Source organism: Fusarium falciforme, chromosome 7, assembly GCF_026873545.1.
Source record: "Fusarium falciforme chromosome 7, complete sequence".
Classification (NCBI taxonomy): domain Eukaryota; kingdom Fungi; phylum Ascomycota; class Sordariomycetes; order Hypocreales; family Nectriaceae; genus Fusarium; species Fusarium falciforme.
The window spans coordinates 314,908-331,726 of record NC_070550.1 but is presented as its reverse complement, the minus strand read 5'-3'; the positions used below and the strand labels follow the sequence as shown (position 1 = coordinate 331,726).

The 16,819-nt window shown below is 51.4% G+C and overlaps 7 protein-coding genes across 7 annotated transcripts; 3 read left to right on the top strand and 4 right to left on the bottom strand.

The window, feature by feature from the left end:
- Nucleotides 1–189: 189 nt before the first annotated feature.
- NCS54_00880000 (VOC domain-containing protein) lies at nt 190–1,270 on the top strand (the record flags this gene model as incomplete). Its single annotated transcript, XM_053154168.1, has 2 exons — nt 190–664; nt 723–1,270. 2 exons carry the CDS (start codon nt 190–192, stop codon nt 1,268–1,270), a joined length of 1,023 nt encoding a protein of 340 aa, XP_053010143.1.
- A 617-nt stretch (nt 1,271–1,887) lies between these two features.
- On the top strand, nt 1,888–3,003 carry NCS54_00879900 (FAA-hydrolase domain-containing protein; the record flags this gene model as incomplete). The annotated part of the gene is made up of 5 exons (XM_053154167.1): nt 1,888–2,058; nt 2,139–2,216; nt 2,299–2,409; nt 2,476–2,794; nt 2,852–3,003. 5 exons carry the CDS (start codon nt 1,888–1,890, stop codon nt 3,001–3,003), a joined length of 831 nt encoding a protein of 276 aa, XP_053010142.1.
- Nucleotides 3,004–7,185: 4,182 nt separating this feature from the next.
- NCS54_00879800 (Hypothetical protein) lies at nt 7,186–7,691 on the bottom strand (the record flags this gene model as incomplete). The annotated part of the gene is made up of 2 exons (XM_053154166.1): nt 7,186–7,357; nt 7,420–7,691. The coding sequence occupies 2 exons, from the start codon at nt 7,689–7,691 to the stop codon at nt 7,186–7,188; spliced, it is 444 nt and encodes a 147-aa protein (XP_053010141.1).
- Nucleotides 7,692–8,998: 1,307 nt separating this feature from the next.
- On the bottom strand, nt 8,999–9,909 carry NCS54_00879700 (AP-endonuc-2 domain-containing protein; the record flags this gene model as incomplete). The annotated part of the gene is made up of 2 exons (XM_053154165.1): nt 8,999–9,135; nt 9,195–9,909. The coding sequence occupies 2 exons, from the start codon at nt 9,907–9,909 to the stop codon at nt 8,999–9,001; spliced, it is 852 nt and encodes a 283-aa protein (XP_053010140.1).
- Nucleotides 9,910–10,246: 337 nt separating this feature from the next.
- Nucleotides 10,247–11,716, top strand: NCS54_00879600 (FAD-binding-2 domain-containing protein; the record flags this gene model as incomplete). Its single annotated transcript, XM_053154164.1, has 2 exons — nt 10,247–10,398; nt 10,447–11,716. The coding sequence occupies 2 exons, from the start codon at nt 10,247–10,249 to the stop codon at nt 11,714–11,716; spliced, it is 1,422 nt and encodes a 473-aa protein (XP_053010139.1).
- Nucleotides 11,717–11,765: 49 nt separating this feature from the next.
- NCS54_00879500 (Hypothetical protein) lies at nt 11,766–13,743 on the bottom strand (the record flags this gene model as incomplete). The annotated part of the gene is made up of 3 exons (XM_053154163.1): nt 11,766–12,576; nt 12,626–13,084; nt 13,133–13,743. 3 exons carry the CDS (start codon nt 13,741–13,743, stop codon nt 11,766–11,768), a joined length of 1,881 nt encoding a protein of 626 aa, XP_053010138.1.
- A 1,164-nt stretch (nt 13,744–14,907) lies between these two features.
- Nucleotides 14,908–16,215, bottom strand: NCS54_00879400 (APH domain-containing protein; the record flags this gene model as incomplete). The annotated part of the gene is made up of 1 exon (XM_053154162.1): nt 14,908–16,215. One exon carries the CDS (start codon nt 16,213–16,215, stop codon nt 14,908–14,910), a length of 1,308 nt encoding a protein of 435 aa, XP_053010137.1.
- Nucleotides 16,216–16,819: the final 604 nt, after the last annotated feature.

Below are 16,819 nucleotides of genomic sequence, written 5' to 3'. Positions count from 1 at the left end.
AATTAACCCAAGGCGGACACGTAATTGTGCAACTGTATCATTCTGAGTCAATATCCCTTGGGCCATTGTAGCCCAGTCTCAACTGAACCGTTTAAGTCGTAGTTGGCGCCCCTCACCTGGAGCCAAAGTTGTCCTCTCACAATAACGAGTATCAAGATCCAGCCTCCATCCATGAACAAACTAAACACCATGGCTTCAGTGCTTCCCGAAATTAATAACGATCCTTCCAAGATCCAACTCGAACGAATTGCGCACGTCTACTTTGAACATCCGGATCTGGAAAAGTTCGATGAGTTTGCCAAGGACTTTGGGCTTATCCCAGCCTACCAGGATACGGGCGTGAACCTCTACCGTGGCTACGGAAAGGATCCTTACTGCTATGTCGCTCGCAAATCATCCACAAGAGCTCAGGCCTTCGGTGGTGCGGCCTTCGTTGCTCAGACGGAAGCCGACTTCGATAAGGCCGCGGCTCTCGACGGTGCCGTGGTCTCAGAGCTGTCTCCGTTTCCAGGCGGTGGCCGCCAAGTAACGTTGAAGAGCCCCTCTGGGTTCTTTTTCCATGTTGTGCATGGGCAAGAGGAGAGAAGTACCAACGAGTCCGCGTCGTCTGCGCTTGTCGAAAGCCAAGGTCCTTTCAACGGCAGTCTTGTCAAGAAAAGATTTGGTGAGTCTTGTTCCCGGTGGCTAGCTAGCCAGAGGTTAGTAGCTAATGTCACCTACAGGCCAGTTCCAGAGATTTCACCATGGCCCTGCCACGGTCCATAAACTGGGCCACTACGGCTTTATCGTCGGAGACTGGGCCAAGGAAGTCACATGGTATACAGACAATTTCAATTTTGTTCCTTCGGATGTGCAGTATGACGGAGAAAACGGAGAGCTGGATGTCATCACCTTCTTGCATCTGGATTTGGGGGAGCGCTTCTCCGACCATCACTCGCTGTTCCTCTCACGTGCGCCCCCGGGGGAGCATGACCGCATGCATCACACATCCTACGAGGTGGAGGACTTTGACACCCAGCTCCTGGGTCACGACTGGCTGGCCAGCAAGGGTTATTGCTCTGTCTGGGGTGTGGGCAGACACATTTTGGGGTCTCAGATATTCGACTACTGGAGAGACCCCAGTGGGTTCACCATAGAGCACTACGCCGACGGCGATCTCGTGAATATCAAGACGGGCACCAAGCGGAGCAAGGTCGGGCCGCTATCTGTATGGGGACCTGAATTTCCTGCAGATATGACCGCTGATGGGACAAGGGCCACGGCAGCTTGAGATACCCGGTCTCGCTTGACTGGATGTAGTGTACCGACCTCAAGAGAATTGTGTTGAACATTAGGAATCTATTCAAGAACTCGTAGACTGAGGTGCTTTGGGATAGTGGTGAACTGTATTGGTCATATCCATATGAACACTCCAAGATGATCTCATTCGGCGTTCTTGCCTGCCTTTGCAATCCCCAACGCGCGATTGTCCAGAAAGTCATGTCATCAGGCATATCTTAGGCTCTCTCTCAGTGGAATCCAGGTTCCTCCGGCGCTAACATGTTTTCTGGGCTAGTCGTGAAGATCCGGAGGAACTTAATAAATGAAATTCCTGGTGGGTCAACCAAGTCCCTCCGGTCCGTCCCCCTCCTCCACATTAGATGAAACTCTACGGAGGAGACGAGCTCAGGATTAATGTTTGCTTACAAACGATCTGAAGTTGCTCCGGGTGGGTTGATAGAAAGAAAGACTAAGGAGATCGTGTAGAACTATATCTCTGGCAATGATTCAAACACTATTTGATGCTCTTTGAAGAGCTACCATAGATCCCAAGGCGGCAGGATATCTGATTCAAGTCCAACAATCGTTTAGGATTTCCTTGCGGCGTAAATATTCCACATTCCGATAATGTCTACTTGGAAGCATTTGATACGGTTTCTAGATGACGAGGGTCAGACCTACCTCGCTTCTCTGCAAGCCCCCCAAACCGTCTCCGAGATAGTAAACTCAACCGTGACGGGGTATGCTTCTTTTGCAGATCTGCTTGAGCAAAACGGTAGGGTTGTCAAGGTCGTCAAGGTACAGTTCAAGCAAACCCGACAGCAATCAACGGGAAGCATATTATCGAGTTCATGCAGAACACTGACTTGGTGACACAGATCCTCTCCCCACTACCGTTTGAAGGAGACATCATCTGTATTGGGACAAACTACAGGGAACATGCAAAGGAAGCGAATGTGAGGCCGACCTACCTGAGCCGATGTCATTGTCGCCCAAGTCTTTGCGGTTGACTAATCTACCGACCCCCCTCATATACAGCTCCCTGTTCCTTTAGATCCCGTTATGTGGTACAAACCGAGAGGGGCTTTAGCAGGACCAGGGGAAGTGTCAATCCCTCCTATCGCGGCCAACGGCTTTCTCGACTACGAGGTACGGATCGTCTCTTTCCACCGCCGCAAGGAAGACCTCTAATTAATCCAATGTTTGTTGCCACAGGGAGAGCTCTGTATCGTGTTGTCGCGTCATGCGCGAGATGTCAAGGTCGAAGAAGCCTCCGACTACATCCTCGGGTACACCATCGGCAATGACTTGACTGCACGATCTTACCAAGACCCAAAGCGTGGCGGCGGCCAATTCACCCGATGCAAAGCCTATGACGGGTTTGCGCCTCTGGGACCGATCCTCACAAACGCGAAGACGTTCGGCAGCGTGGGGGACAAGAGGATCATCACAAAGGTGAACGGCACTGTGTTTCAGAATAGTCTCTGTGACTTGATACACAGCCCGGAGACCCTGGTCAGCTTCCTTTCCCAAGGTGAGTTGAAGTGCAAGATATCGCTCTTCTCGTCTCATGAACTGAACCGTGCCCCAGGAACAACTCTGCCAGCAGGTACGGTGATTATGACGGGCTCGCCACCAGGGATTGGGTATTTCCAGAACCCCAAGCGTAACTTGAAGGATGGGGACATAGTCGAAGTTGAGATAACAAATATTGGGACTCTTGTAAACAAAGTCGTCTTTTAATAAGAGTGACGATGTTTATAAAAAATACCTCACTACCTGTAAAGGAGGGGGTCATATATCCGGTTTCACGTCTAGCTTGTCGCACCAAGGGCCTTAATCCTTACGATATGAGCTTAAATATATATACATAAGTACATAGCTATTCAATTTCCTTTGTTAGTTCCCTAATTCTTATAAATTGACTAGTGCTATACCGATGCTGGGTACTCTCCAAGATAGAGAGAGAGGTCGCCGCATTTTGCATCGTGTGTTGAAGGATTTGTTTGTATCAGCCTTAAGCTACTCTTCCTTGATATCCTTCAGGGGGGATTCGGTACTTACGGCGTTTGAGATGAACACCTTTGCGACCTTTACGATGTGAGGATCAGAAGTGCGCAGAAGAAAGGTGGGCCGCTTCGCATTGAAAGGAGTAGATGTCTTTCGTCCTACCCTGAGTTCTCGAAGAACTGCTAGGCCATCTATGGATCAAGCACATCCAGTAATACAGCCCAGCGTCACCAGGACGGGTATGAGGATAAAGACGATTTCGCGATTACGCATCATTACTTTCCACTCTCTAGACCTTATCGTTCAGCCTGCCACAACAGTCGTGCAGCCTATCTTCCAGCGGAAGACGGAGAATACTTATTCTCTTGATTCTGAGCCGCTCAACAAACCTGCAGACGCGACAGACAAACCTCTTTAGAACTAGTGGTCCTTGTTGAAGTCATGTAAGGCTATTGCCTGCTTGCACCCCGGGCTTGTCTAGACAGAGGCCCTGGAACGTGGTAGCCATCCAAGATTGTTACCGATTGCGACCGTGTTTGACCGACGCGAGCATTATTCAAGAGACCTACATGACAGAATGTTGCTACTTGTTCCAATCCCATTCCATTTCTCATGGATTTCATGGGCATGCTTTTGACTCAGGAGAGCCTAGGGTTGTTGGGCATAACCAAGCGCTCATTGCAGCGCCCACTCCCTCCAAGGACAAACAGAGCGTGCATATGGAGAGGTAAAGCAAGCGAATAGACGAAATGACTAACTAATCACCTCAGGCACTTGATATCTCCCGCCCGATCTCTACCCTCTGTCGGATCTACAGGTGTTCTGGGGAAGGAGGAGGCAGAGTACGAGGTACGCTGATACAGTATTAGCTCTCCCTCCAGGAGGGTCACCGCAAATCTCACGTCACTGGCATCCAAGCGAGCCACTTGCACAATAGCTGGGCAGCAAAGGAGGGTGCAGATGATCTCGTCATCGTGTATGAAGGTTCACCCCCGCAGTTGGGATTGGCTACTTGTAGTCAGCTAGTGTGTGGGGATGGAGGTTGCCATGAGGGTGGATGGAGCGGATAGAGCGGATAGAGCGATGTTCAGATATCATCATACTGGGTTGAGAATCTGTTCCACTTGAACAAGCCTCTGACAACACAGACATCATTTCATTGAAAAATCATCTGCCGACTACGTGACTATTTTATCCTTTCAGCTTTGATGTGAGCAACTGGAACTCCAAATATGGCCTCTTCTAAGCTTGCGGCCGAGCCGATTATTAAGCACCAGGAAGAGATACGGAATAGCCTCCCCTTTGAGGACACCCGAGACTTTGAGGAGGCAAGACGAGGCTTCGTTGGTCGCCGCGAGCCCAACATCGTCACTGACGCAGATGGTGGGATTGTGTGGAATAACGATGTCTACAAGTTCCTCAAGGAAGAGTCGCCTACCACGGCCAACCCGAGCCTGTGGCGCCAGTCAAGGCTGAGCGCTTTGCACGGCCTTTTCAAAGTTGTCAAGGGCATATACCAGGTACGAGGCCTCGACCTCTCCAACACTACCTTTGTCGAAGGTGACAAAGGCGTCATCATCATCGATCCTCTCACGTCGGCTGAGACCGGGGCAGCCGCGCTTTCGCTCTACCGAGAGCATCGTGGCTCGAGGCCTGTGAAGGCCATTATCTATACGCACTCCCACGTCGATCATTTTGGCGGAGTCAAAGGTTTTATCTCCAAGGAAGAAGTTGACTCGGGAGCGGTGCCGGTTTTGGCACCTGAGGGCTTCCTCAAACACGCAGTAGCCGAGAACGTGTATGCAGGCACCGCCATGAGCCGCCGTGCCGCCTACATGTACGGCGCTGCCCTCGACCGTGGACCGCAGGGCCAAATTGGAGCCGGACTCGGGCAGACGGTCTCGACCGGGACCATCACACTCATTGCGCCCACCGACGAGATTACTAAGACGGGCGAGGAGAGAATTGTTGACGGCGTCCGTATGGAGTTCCAGATGGCACCAGACACCGAAGCACCTTCTGAGATGCTCATCTACTTCCCAGAGGCCAAAGCACTTTGTGCGGCCGAGGACGCCACCCACACATTTCATAACCTGTTGACCTTGCGCGGAGCCCTGGTCCGTGACCCGCGTGCATGGGCTGGTTACTTGACCGAGACGATTGACATGTTTGGTGGCAAGGCCGAGGTCGTCTTCGCCTCTCACCACTGGCCTACCTGGGGCGCCGACCAGGTTGTCGAGTTCCTCACCTGCCAGCGCGACCTCTACGCGTACGTGCACGACCAGACACTGCGCATGCTGAACATGGGCCTCAACGGTCCAGAGATTGCGGAGCAGATGACTCTGCCGCCAGCCATCGAGAAGTCCTGGAATGCCCGCGGCTACTATGGCTCGGTCAATCACAACGTAAAGGCTATCTATCAGCGTTATATGGGCTGGTTCGACGGCAACCCGGCCCATCTATGGCAGCACGTGCCCGTGGAGAGGGCCAAACGCTACGTCGAACTTATTGGTGGCGTAGACCAGATCGTTATCAAGGCCCGAAAGGCGTTTGATGAGGGCGACCTCCGCTGGGCAGCGGAGATCCTCAACCACGCCGTCTTCGCCGAACCGGACCACTCGGGCGCGCGAGGTTTGCTGGCCGATACCTACGAGCAGCTTGGATATGGGGCCGAGAACGGCACCTGGAGAAATTTCTACATGTCGGGAGCCACCGAGCTGCGCCAAAATCACACCTTTGGCACGCCAACGAAAGCTGCCTCGGCCGACGTGATTGCCCAGCTCACACCCGAGATGCTCTTCGATTCCCTCGCCATCCAGATCAACGGCCCCAAGGCCTGGCACGAGCAATGTTCGATTGACGTGGTGCTCAGCGATCAGCCCTACCGCTATCGCCTGTGGCTCTCCAACGGCGTCCTCGTCTATACCAGGGCTGTCCCGTCGACCAGCGCCAATGTGACCCTCACTACGACGACTCGCACCCTACCTGTGATTGCGGTGTCTGGGCTCAACCCTGAGGCACTTGTAAAGGCAGGCGTAGAGATTACTGGCGACAGCACAGCGCTGGAACGTCTCGCTGCCCTCCTCGACCCAGGCGACCCCAGCTTTAACATTGTCATGCCATGAATGGGATGTGATGCGATGGAATTCATGCATCATCTCCCATGAACCTCGTTTCTCGGTCACTAGCTATGTCTCCGAAACCATTCTGAGCTCGCAAGAAGTTGAAAGCTCATGGTCTGTGATGTTCCTTTCCATAAAACAGTGGCTGGTTGGAACTCTTTCGGGTCATTCTTGGGGTAACTTTTCATCAAGTTTTGGCATTATTAACACCAAGCAACGGTTTTCTAGCAGAGATCCAATCCACAGAAAAAAACAGGTTGTCTAATAAAAACATGAAAAACTTTGAGGAGAACGTGGTGAGGGGTGGGCTTAGCATAATATGTGGATTTAGTCCGTAATACAAATCGCACTTGTGATCCCCAGCTAAATAAGATCTGAAATTACTATGAATAACCTATCCTCTCCACTTCCTATACCACAGTATTAAAAAGTGACAAATCCACTATCACATTTAACGGGGGATTGTTTACTGCAACGAAGTTCTTGATTTCTCACTACATGAGTGACTGGAGTTGGTCTGCTATATCCTTCTGTGGGTAGGGTCGTATGAGTGCTGTGACGGGGTTCTCCTTGCGAGGTGCTCTTAAAGACCTGCTGACATTTCTGAGTCACATAGCCCGTGGTAGGAGCAGATTTAGTCATATGATATGATACTCACCTGTAGTCCTAAAGGGAGTGCTAGTCAATACCAGCCAGTCACTCAACTTTGCCCTCTGGGCCAACTTGCTTCGCACCACATTGACGGCAGAACCTATCCCCAACTTGGCAAGCAAAGCCACATTGAGTGCAATATTTAGTTGTTAACCCTGCAGCGGGCACTGTAGGACTGATGCCTTGGGCACTCCTTGGCCTTCCATCTTGTGATATAGATCGTGGCGAGTATGCCGGCGGCTGTGGAGGAGACGGCATGAGTTGCTCCGGCTGGATGCCGGGCGATACGTTTATACCAGGTGTGTAGGGTTGCCCTGGCATTGTCAACCCCATGTCCTGTGTTTGAACGGGTATCGGCGATTGGGCGCTATAATACTGCTGTGGCGGTGGTGGTGCAAGTGCAGCGGCGCTGGGCTGAGGAGCTGGGTTTTCAACGGCCGCCTTCTGTATCGCTTCATCGACGGCGCGCTGCATTCGTCGTTCCTGTTCTTCCTCATTGCGTCTCTGCAGCTCGACCTCGCGCTGTATCTCCAACTCGCGCTGGGTGTTCATAGCTGCCTGCCTTTCTACTTCGTGCCTGGCGGCAGACCTGGATGCGCCGACGACGACGGCGGCGCCGAGAATGGGTCTCCGTCGACGCCCGAACATTGTGACGACTGCGGTTTTGCAGGTTCGAAAGTGTGCTTGGGATGGAAAGAAGGCCAGATCGGATGGTCACAGCATCAGGAAACGCAATCACATGGTAAGGGTGCGCCGAGCGTTTTAACGAGAAAACCGAAACCTGGAAGGCCCTCAGCGCCGTTCCTCCATCCGACATGCGATTGCTCTCTAGCACGAGGTTTACACTTAGAGTTCAAGCCGCCTCGTCTACCACACGAATCCATTGGTCCGTCACATGGCGAGGATGTCAGACCATAATACGTCCCGCGAGACCCATCTCTTTCCCAGGTGACAGGGCAGTCAAGTTTGTTGTGGAAAATCACGATGGTAAATGCCGAGCACATGTAAAGGGATGTTCCTCCTTGATTCTCTACACAGTCTCATGTCTAGGGGGTTAAGAGACAGTTTTTTTTCTTAACTTGTGGTTGAGCAGTATGCAAATTCATAATACGGAATTATTGCTCGCAGTGTAGTTATACTTGGTACTTGGATGCATAAGTGACGTCGTGGTGATAACGTGGCATTCATGATTTGGGTAATTAGTGCCCCCGTGTGACACCTCGTGCTGTAGACCACGCGATTCTTGTGCCGAGCGCAATAAGGACGCGCCAGAACCCCACAGTACTAATTAGCGATTGGCTCTCTGCTGAGCTGTGTTTGACTTCGCTAGATGTGTACGTTATTGTGGTGATGAAAGTAAATATACTTTGTTCTCGAGGGGAATTCGGTAGTGTATGTGGTCTCTTGATTCCTCGTGGAACCCATGTACCCAGATGCCTCGAAGTAACCAACACCGTTCATATCTATATGGGTGGCTTAGATCAATGGATGCCTCTAGCCATGTGCACTCAGACAGTTTGGTTCATGTGGTGTCTACAGTTGAACTTGGGCCGAGTATTGTGCTCCGGGCTGCCTCTTGAAACACCTAGGCTAGAGCTTAAAAGTCGTTTCAACCTTCGTTCAGGAAACAACAAATATATTCCCAAAGGGTCAATATCAAATTCTTCCATCTGGGGCATGGGCATAGAGATTCCAGAGACGATTAACAATATTGACTAAAACCGCTGCTTAATACGTCGTTGGTAGTCTTTGTTGCTCAAAGCTTCGCCCTGGAATCATCATGGTGCTCGCCTGACTTCTGGGTCGCCCTGTCGAGAAGAGACTTCAACCCAGTGATTCCTCGCGTTGCCAGTTGAAGGGGAACCTCTCGCCCCGGAATGTGCAGTGAATGAGAGAAAACCTCCAGGGATAAAGGCCCAGTGTATCCCATCTTTAAAATTGCAGACACCACCATCTCAACTGGCAAATATCCCCCCCGCCTCTGTTCCTCGGGGAACAGTCGATGCGAGCGTGACCACGGTAATAACCGGGGCACGCTTTGATCTTCCGCCAGTTTGAAGCCTCGACCTGCCATCCTCTCGGCGTCGGCGACCTGTACAAAGAAAAGTTTCTCTGGTCTGACAGTCGCTGCCATGGATGCCATCGACTCACCGAGGACCCGAAGGGCTTGATCTCGTGAAGCGTACAGCATGCTGCCCTCCCCAACGGTGGAGTATGGATCTGCGAACTCGACGGCGAGAATGTTGAACGTGTCTAGGATGATTCCCACGTTTACACGGTCCACTGCACGGACAACCTCCCAGGCGGAAGCCCAGGAATTCCTGCGTGCCCAGGAAAGTGGTTCATAGCCGATACGTATCTGCTTTCCACCATCCTTCCTGGAGAACTCAGCGGCAAGGTCCCCTAGCTCTGCCAAGTCCCTCACAACAGTCTGAAAGTCGGCGGTCGCTATTTTTCCGTCATCTGGCCTCATACTGCTGCATATGAAGACAAGATCGGTATCAAAAGCGCGCATGAATGGGAATCTGGCGGTAGCCCGATGCATCGCTGCCTGTCTGTCTCTGGGGTCCAGATTTCCTTCAATATCCCTCAGTGGCTGTGTGCAGGCGATTTTCATGCCATGTGATTCGATCAGCTCGCGCAGCTGTTGCGCTACACGGAGCTTTGATTCAGTAGCCTCCCAAGGATCAGTCGAATCAAGGCCATTTTCTGAAAGGTATGCCGCCCAGTCCTCGTCAAAGAGGTCAATGACGTCGAAGCCAACTTCTGCAGCTGCTCGGATGCGATCTCGGAGCTTGTGCTTTGTACAGTGGCCCAGCGACAGTGTTGCAATGCCGAGCTGATTTGGAAGTGGGTGGTGAGGCATCGTGAGATTAGATATGGGATGAAGGGATCAATTACGTTGGAAAAGAATGTTATGGTAATCCTTGTACGACCTTATCTTCTAGAGATAACCTTCCTTTTAAACAATTGTTTCTGTTTCCTTACAAGAACATTGAAATGGGGGAACATAACATGACGCGGTACAATGTTGAAACGGGACGCCGTCATTGGCGGACTCTGTCGGCCCCGATGGTGATCTTCCCGATGTTATTACCGAGGTCACTATCGGATGTAGTTCTCAGATGCCTGAAATGTCTGCTATAAATTCGCGATGAAATGAGAGTAGACCGTTGACAAACACAATACACTTACTAGGGACCATGGCACCCACGCTGGAGCGAATCGAGACTGATGTGGTCATCATTGGTGGAGGCATGTCTGGCCTCTCTGCAGCCATCTCCCTGAGTGAATCTTCCCAGGTTAGGTGTGTCCTGGCCGAAAAGAGCCATGTTCTTGGTGGTTCTTCGAAGTTGTAAGTTGGCCAACCTATTCTATGCTTGTTCACTGACGTGTTGGCTAGGTCGGCGGGCATGTTCTGGGCGCCCAGAGACACCCAAATTGCCCAGGAAACGATCCCGTTTGCGGACCCCGAGCTCTTGAACAAGTTCATCGCCGAGTATCCAGACGCTGTTCAGTGGATGCGGGATAATGGAGTTCAGACACACGACCAATTCGACGGCATCATGACGATTGGCATTGGCTTTCCCATCAACGTTCCGCAATGGCTTGCCAAGGCCGAGTCAATCATCACAGCCAACCCAAATTCAAGGATCCTACGCGAAACGTCAGCTGTTGGCCTTACTCAAGAGCCTCCGGGAGCCACTGGAAATCGAATCACGGGAGCTGTTCTACGCAAGAATGATGGCACACTTGTGCTGTGTTCAGCCAAAGCCGTCATCATTGCTACTGGTGGCTTCCAAGGTAGCCCACAACTGGTTGAGCAGCACATTGGTCAAGGAGCGGATACGATATTCACCCGGTCAAACCCGTACTCTACTGGTGATGGCTTCAAGCTGGGCACACAAGCTGGAGCTGGAACCAGCCGCGGTCTCTCGACATTCTACGGCCATTTACTTCCGTCACCGCTGAAGAGACGAGATGTCGATCCTTCCCACTTTATCCACCTCGCCCAGTTTCAGTCCGGATACTCCATCCTCGTGAATCGTGACGGCCGGAGGTTCTGCGACGAAACATATGGCGACGAGGTCAACAATCAGGAGCTGGCTCATCAGCCAGGTCGCGTTGGATACATGATACTTAACAACGAAGTCCGGAAGCGTTGGGCACTCGGAGAAGTATTTCCTAATGCTGGAAAGATCGATCGTCTCGAGAAGGCAAAGGCTTTTGGAGGACGGGTTGCCAGCGCCGAGACAGTTGAAGAGCTTCTAAAGCATGTGTCCAACTGGGGCGTTCCGCTACAGGCTTTGCAACACACAATCCGTCAGTACAACCGCGCGGTAAGAGGTAACAGCGATGAGATTCTTGATGCCCCGATCGGCAGTAACCACGAGCCTCATGTGACGTTTGAAGGGAGTGAGAAAGGTCCATACTGGGCGCTGGAGGTCCAGCCATCCATTACGTTTACTTACGGTGGGCTCAAGATTGACAGTTTATCTCGAGTCACGGATGATGATGGGAGAGTCATTCCGGGGCTTTTCGCGTGTGGCATGGACGCTGGTGGCTTTTCAAACTGGAGGTATGGCGGTGGGCTGGCTCAGGCTTTTGTGACAGGACGATGGGCTGCAAAGGCAGCACTGAATGTAACGGACGTGAGTCAGGCGAAGCTATGAGCATTGATGTTAGCACACTGAGTAAATCAATATCTGTAAGAGGCTGCACTCATGATAGTTGCTGTCTCTTAACCATTTGAACGAAGCTGTATGGCACGGATTGATCCACCGACACTCTCATCCTTTCCACCAAGACAGCTGCAGATATATGCTCCTGCATAATGATACGCCACCCCGAGGCCCTTGCTGCAGTCATGCCTGGATCTTTGGGAGAGCCCCACGTATCCAAGTAGATGGCCCTTCTTTTATTCTGCCTCCCGGCTATCATTGTAACCAGTGCAGCAAGAATGGTCCTGTCATGGCTTGGTGACATGCAAAAGATTCCTGCAGGGTTGAAGGAATCACTTAGAACCTTGATGTTTAGTGACGATAACTTGTCGTTGATGTTTGGGGCAGCGAATCCGAGCGTCCAAACTTTGCTGCAATTCAAAGACAACAGGACTGAGATGATGGTTCTCGCCTCGTCCCATGAATTGCTCATAACGAGAAATTCTCGGTCTGCAAATGCCGAAGGAGTGTTCTCTTGAAGTAGAACAGCGTTCAGACCATTTGCCTGGGAGTTATGGCCAATCATTTGGCCATCTCCGACAACCACCGTATCCACCAGGCCACTATGTGTGAGGTCAAAACCCTGAGTAGCCAGATGCGAGAGGTCAGAAAACTGGCCGAATACTACACTAGCAGTATCTGGTTCCTTCAAGAGGCTCTGTATCAATGTGTCCGGTTTCTGGCCCGTGACAGCCACTCGATGAGGGAGGTTTAACTCTTTGAAGCATTTGTCCATCAAGGAAGCATCCGAGTGTTGCCCCTGGAAGAAGTATGCGGTCGTTGGAGAGAGCTCGCCAAGCACTGAAAGAACACTGTACACAAGTCTTAGAATTTGCCCACCGAAAGCGATTCAGGTCATACCCATTTGACTCTACCAGTGAAAGCTGATCTCGCGCACTCGAGCTCGGAAGTAGATGATGGGTAGTGGCTTGCAAGAAAGGATTCAAAATTCTAGAAAGTTTTCCAGATGTTCCCGTATTGAAAGCAGCTAGAGGTTTGTTGCCATCAAGGCTATTCATCCTGTCTCGGAACTGACGAATCTTGGAAGCATCACTAAGGTTAGTAGAAATTCCGGCCATGAGGACCACATCGCCATAACATGCGCAAGTGTTGTACACTTGGTCGGTGTCTGAGGACGACCAGTCAAGGCTGCCGGAGAAGTCGTGATGCGATGCAATAACCTTAGTATGGCCTTTCTGGGAAACCAACAAGTTTCTGAGGTCGTTATCAAGCAAGTCCTCAACATCGATAAAGTCAACACCCCATAGCAACCCATATCGTAGATACTCGATTGCCAGATCCTTTTGCTCTAGGGGCCAACTATTCTCATTAGTCTAATGTAGATATCTTCGAGATAAGGTGACTTACCGGCCTCCTGATGGTTCAAGTCTAATTGTAAAGATGATGGGCAACTCCGACTGCAATCGAAGAGCCACGAGCTGCTCAGCGACGTATCCAAGGGTTGGGATATCACCCAGCTGATCTTCTTCCCTCAACAGATCTACTCGAAGTTCCAGTGCGTCTGCACCAACCGAAACAATGGGCATGTTGGACAAAGAAACACGGATGTCGGGGTAAGTGAGACCGATATATGCTGAGCGCTGCTTGCTTTTGATTTGTGCCAGAGGATCGCTTTGGCCAGTGACCAGGGCAAGAAATCTGGAAAAGCCCTTGCACGAGAACTTTGTGGGCCAGAAGAGATATTCATGATCATATTTCAGATGGAGATTGGGTTCTGTCCTTATGACCGAGTCGAGGGACGCCACATTGATGACGAGAGAGGTTGGCCGAAGCCCCTGCAGTCGAGGAGACCTTTCACCTGATTGTACAACCCTTTCTCGCTGGACAGCAAAGATGAATGGGCCTTTCTCCTCATGTTTTGTGATGTCACTGGCCTGGATGTGGTACCCTGTAATGCTGGCAGCTAGATCGACGACGAAGCTGAAGGACGCGTCGTGAACGAGTACCAAACATTCCATGCTTGTTGAAGCCCCCTACCAATGACCGGAGATGTCGTCCAGCGCCAAAAAGGATGGGGTTTTAAGTATGTGGATAAACATTTTAGCGTTCTTTGCCTATTTGAATATCCAGGCCTTGTTAACGTTAATCGCAGTGGAGCGCTGTCGAGTACCCGGCATTTCGAGAGTCCGCGAATCAGCGTAACGAATCTTTCCGCCAATGGGAAGAGGTTGATTGTGATTAAGGAGAGGCCATGAGCCACAATCGCAACTGGAGAGGCAAACCGGTCGCGGTTTGCGCAAAAGAATCTTGAGGAACGAAGATGGCTATGGCGGGTTTCAAGGTGCCTTTATTTACATCATTTATTGCCAAGAGCCTGCTAAGAAGATTTTCATGAGTGTTATTTGCAAGCTTGCGTGGGGCGGTCTTTGGTGGCTTACATGGTGAATGTATCTAGGGTGTCCTGGTGGCATAATGCCCTGCATCGTCATGATAAAAGTAAAGACGGCATGATTACCTTAATATTAGATAAATGCAAATGCAACTGTATTGCACCTGCGTTGGAACACTGCTGAGGCAAAATCCTTCTGCAATAGTTATGGAAAGTTGGTGCTACACATACACAAGAGGATGCGTATATTAGAGAAAAGGCCTAAAGGGGTATTGTTATTGGGATCGCCTCATGTGACGACCACACTGCAGAATAGGCTTCCCCGCCGTGGAGGGCTTACTGAGGGGTTCTTCCCTCCTGAAATTGCCTCACGGGAGTCAATTGCTCGCCTCTGCAAGTGGCTCGTCAACTCTTCCACAGTCAAGACTCGATTTTCGCCCCAACTTCCCTCTGTATACTTGCCTCCCTACAGGGGGCCGCGGACGTGGCCCTCTCTGACGCTACGGTCTAACGCGTTTACGCACAAGACCGCAGCGACAGGTGACTCGTTGCAGCCAAACCATACATACTCTGTCCCCCTTGACTGCGTGAGGTCACCGATAAAAGGCAGAAATAAGGCAGACAGCAAAAACAACCCGACATCGTGCACCCCTTAACCATCATCTTCGTGATCTATATCATTTGATCGCATTTTCCCTCCGTTTCATCCAATAGGTAGCGCCGGCTGTGGGCGGCTGGGACCACACTGAGTCTGAAATGTATTTCAAGGCCTCTACGGCGTCTCATCGTCGCGTCACTGAATTGCCCGCTCCCTATATTTGCCATGATCCCTAATAAGCCTCTTCAACATCTCCTTCGCATTAGCCTCTACCTCTCTCAGCTTGGCCTGCAACTCCTCCCCCTTCCAGCCGCCGGGCAAGTACCACGGCGCAATGCTCCCTACAAGCGTCTCAAGCCAGCAATTACGGTTCCATACATCTGGATCGAACCCCCGTACCGGCGTCGCAACCCCCTTCTCGTGGAGGCGTGCCAGGTACGCCTTGTAAAATTCGCGCGGCCACTCCCCACCATTGTTGACGACGTCGTTCAGGAACTCGTCGACGGGCGGGAAGAAGCCCGCAAACTCAAAGTCGACGAGGCCGGTGATGCGGGGCGGCCGGCCCGAGATGAGGACGTTGCGCGGAGAGAGGTCGTAATGTGTCAGAACGAACTCGCCGGAGGGGATGCCGTCGCCGTCGGTAAGCTCGAGGTGCGGGAGCTGCTCGGATATGAAAGCACGGAGAGGCTCTACGAGGGATCTATTTGGGGCGTAGATATTGGAAGTTTCGAGCTCTCGTAGCTTATCCGTCAACCTGAGCCGGTAGTACTCGTTTGCAGTGGTGATAGGATCGTTGACCTCAATGCCCTCTTGGATGATGTCACGGATGGTTAGAGCTGTGCCATCTACTCCGGGCACACATTGCTCTCCGAGCTTTCTAGGTGGGAGACGAATGTTTCCGCAGCGCTTTTGAGGAGGAATGTTTCGCCTCAAGCGCACGATAATATCACCGAGCTGCTTGGCCAGATCTGTGAGAATCGCGTCGCTCAGGTCGGCGGTTGGCATTGGGCTTCCAGGAACGTATGACATTAATATCCACCCGCCATGCTCAGGCTTTTCCACGCCGGGCGGCATATCAAGGGAACATGTCCTTGTCTGACATGAAGTTGCATAAGTCGCGACACGTCCATCCTCAGACCAGGCCAGGGCACGCGGCGACGGGATATCAGGGCAGTATCTCTGGAGAAGCTGAAAGCAGGACACTTCGTTTTGAATCTTATTTGCCCCAAAGAAGCGGCCGTTGACCTTTAAGACGACTTGCTCTGGCTGCGACAGGGTTCCTGGTAGTAACATGGCCTTGCTCGCAGAATGTTTTAGCTTGAGGAAGTAGATACGATTATTGAAGGACTTTCCAGGTGGAATCTGCGTGATCGATACCAGGTCATAGTCTGGAAGCCCAAAGGAAACAATGGCTTTAATTTCCTGACGGAGCATGCGAACACCTGCGGTAGGGTGATGGGAAGGCGTCGGTGGTCGGCCGTGGTCAAGCTCTTCAATGTCCATTTTGCAAGCTCGTGTCAATATTGAAGGTTGGTAATTTAAAGCTTCCGCTGTTATCATCCAGTATCCCTCTCCTCAACTTATATCTGCCTCTGGTACTTTGGTAATGTTCCGATACGTTGCTCGAAAAGCATGTGTTGATCGATATTTAGGAAAAGTGGGACGGAGCCGGCCGGAGTGACTCATACGGCGTGGGGAGTATCAATGAACTGATGGTTGCCGCGCGGCAATCAGCGTTGCTTACTCTGTGCTCATCGAGGGGCTGGCTGGGTTTAGAGAGGCAGGGAGGGAACGGCATGCCAGGCACGGTATCGCCGGCTCGCAACTTCTCTAAGGACGCATCACGCATGAGTGCCAATAGAGACAAGGGTGCCGATGGGATTAGGCCCTCCAACTCGTCCGATCGCTATATTAACAGACCGTCATAGATGGATTAGTAGGAAAAGTATCTGCTGATTGTCAACGAGGTTAGCATGCTCGCCGCGCGGACGTTGGATATGGTGAACTAGTAGCTATATAGGCTCCGAGGATCTACAAGGGCCTTTAGAGGTATCCCTATTATCTTTTTCTACGGCGACTTCTATTAGTTTTGCCGTATTGGAGAGGT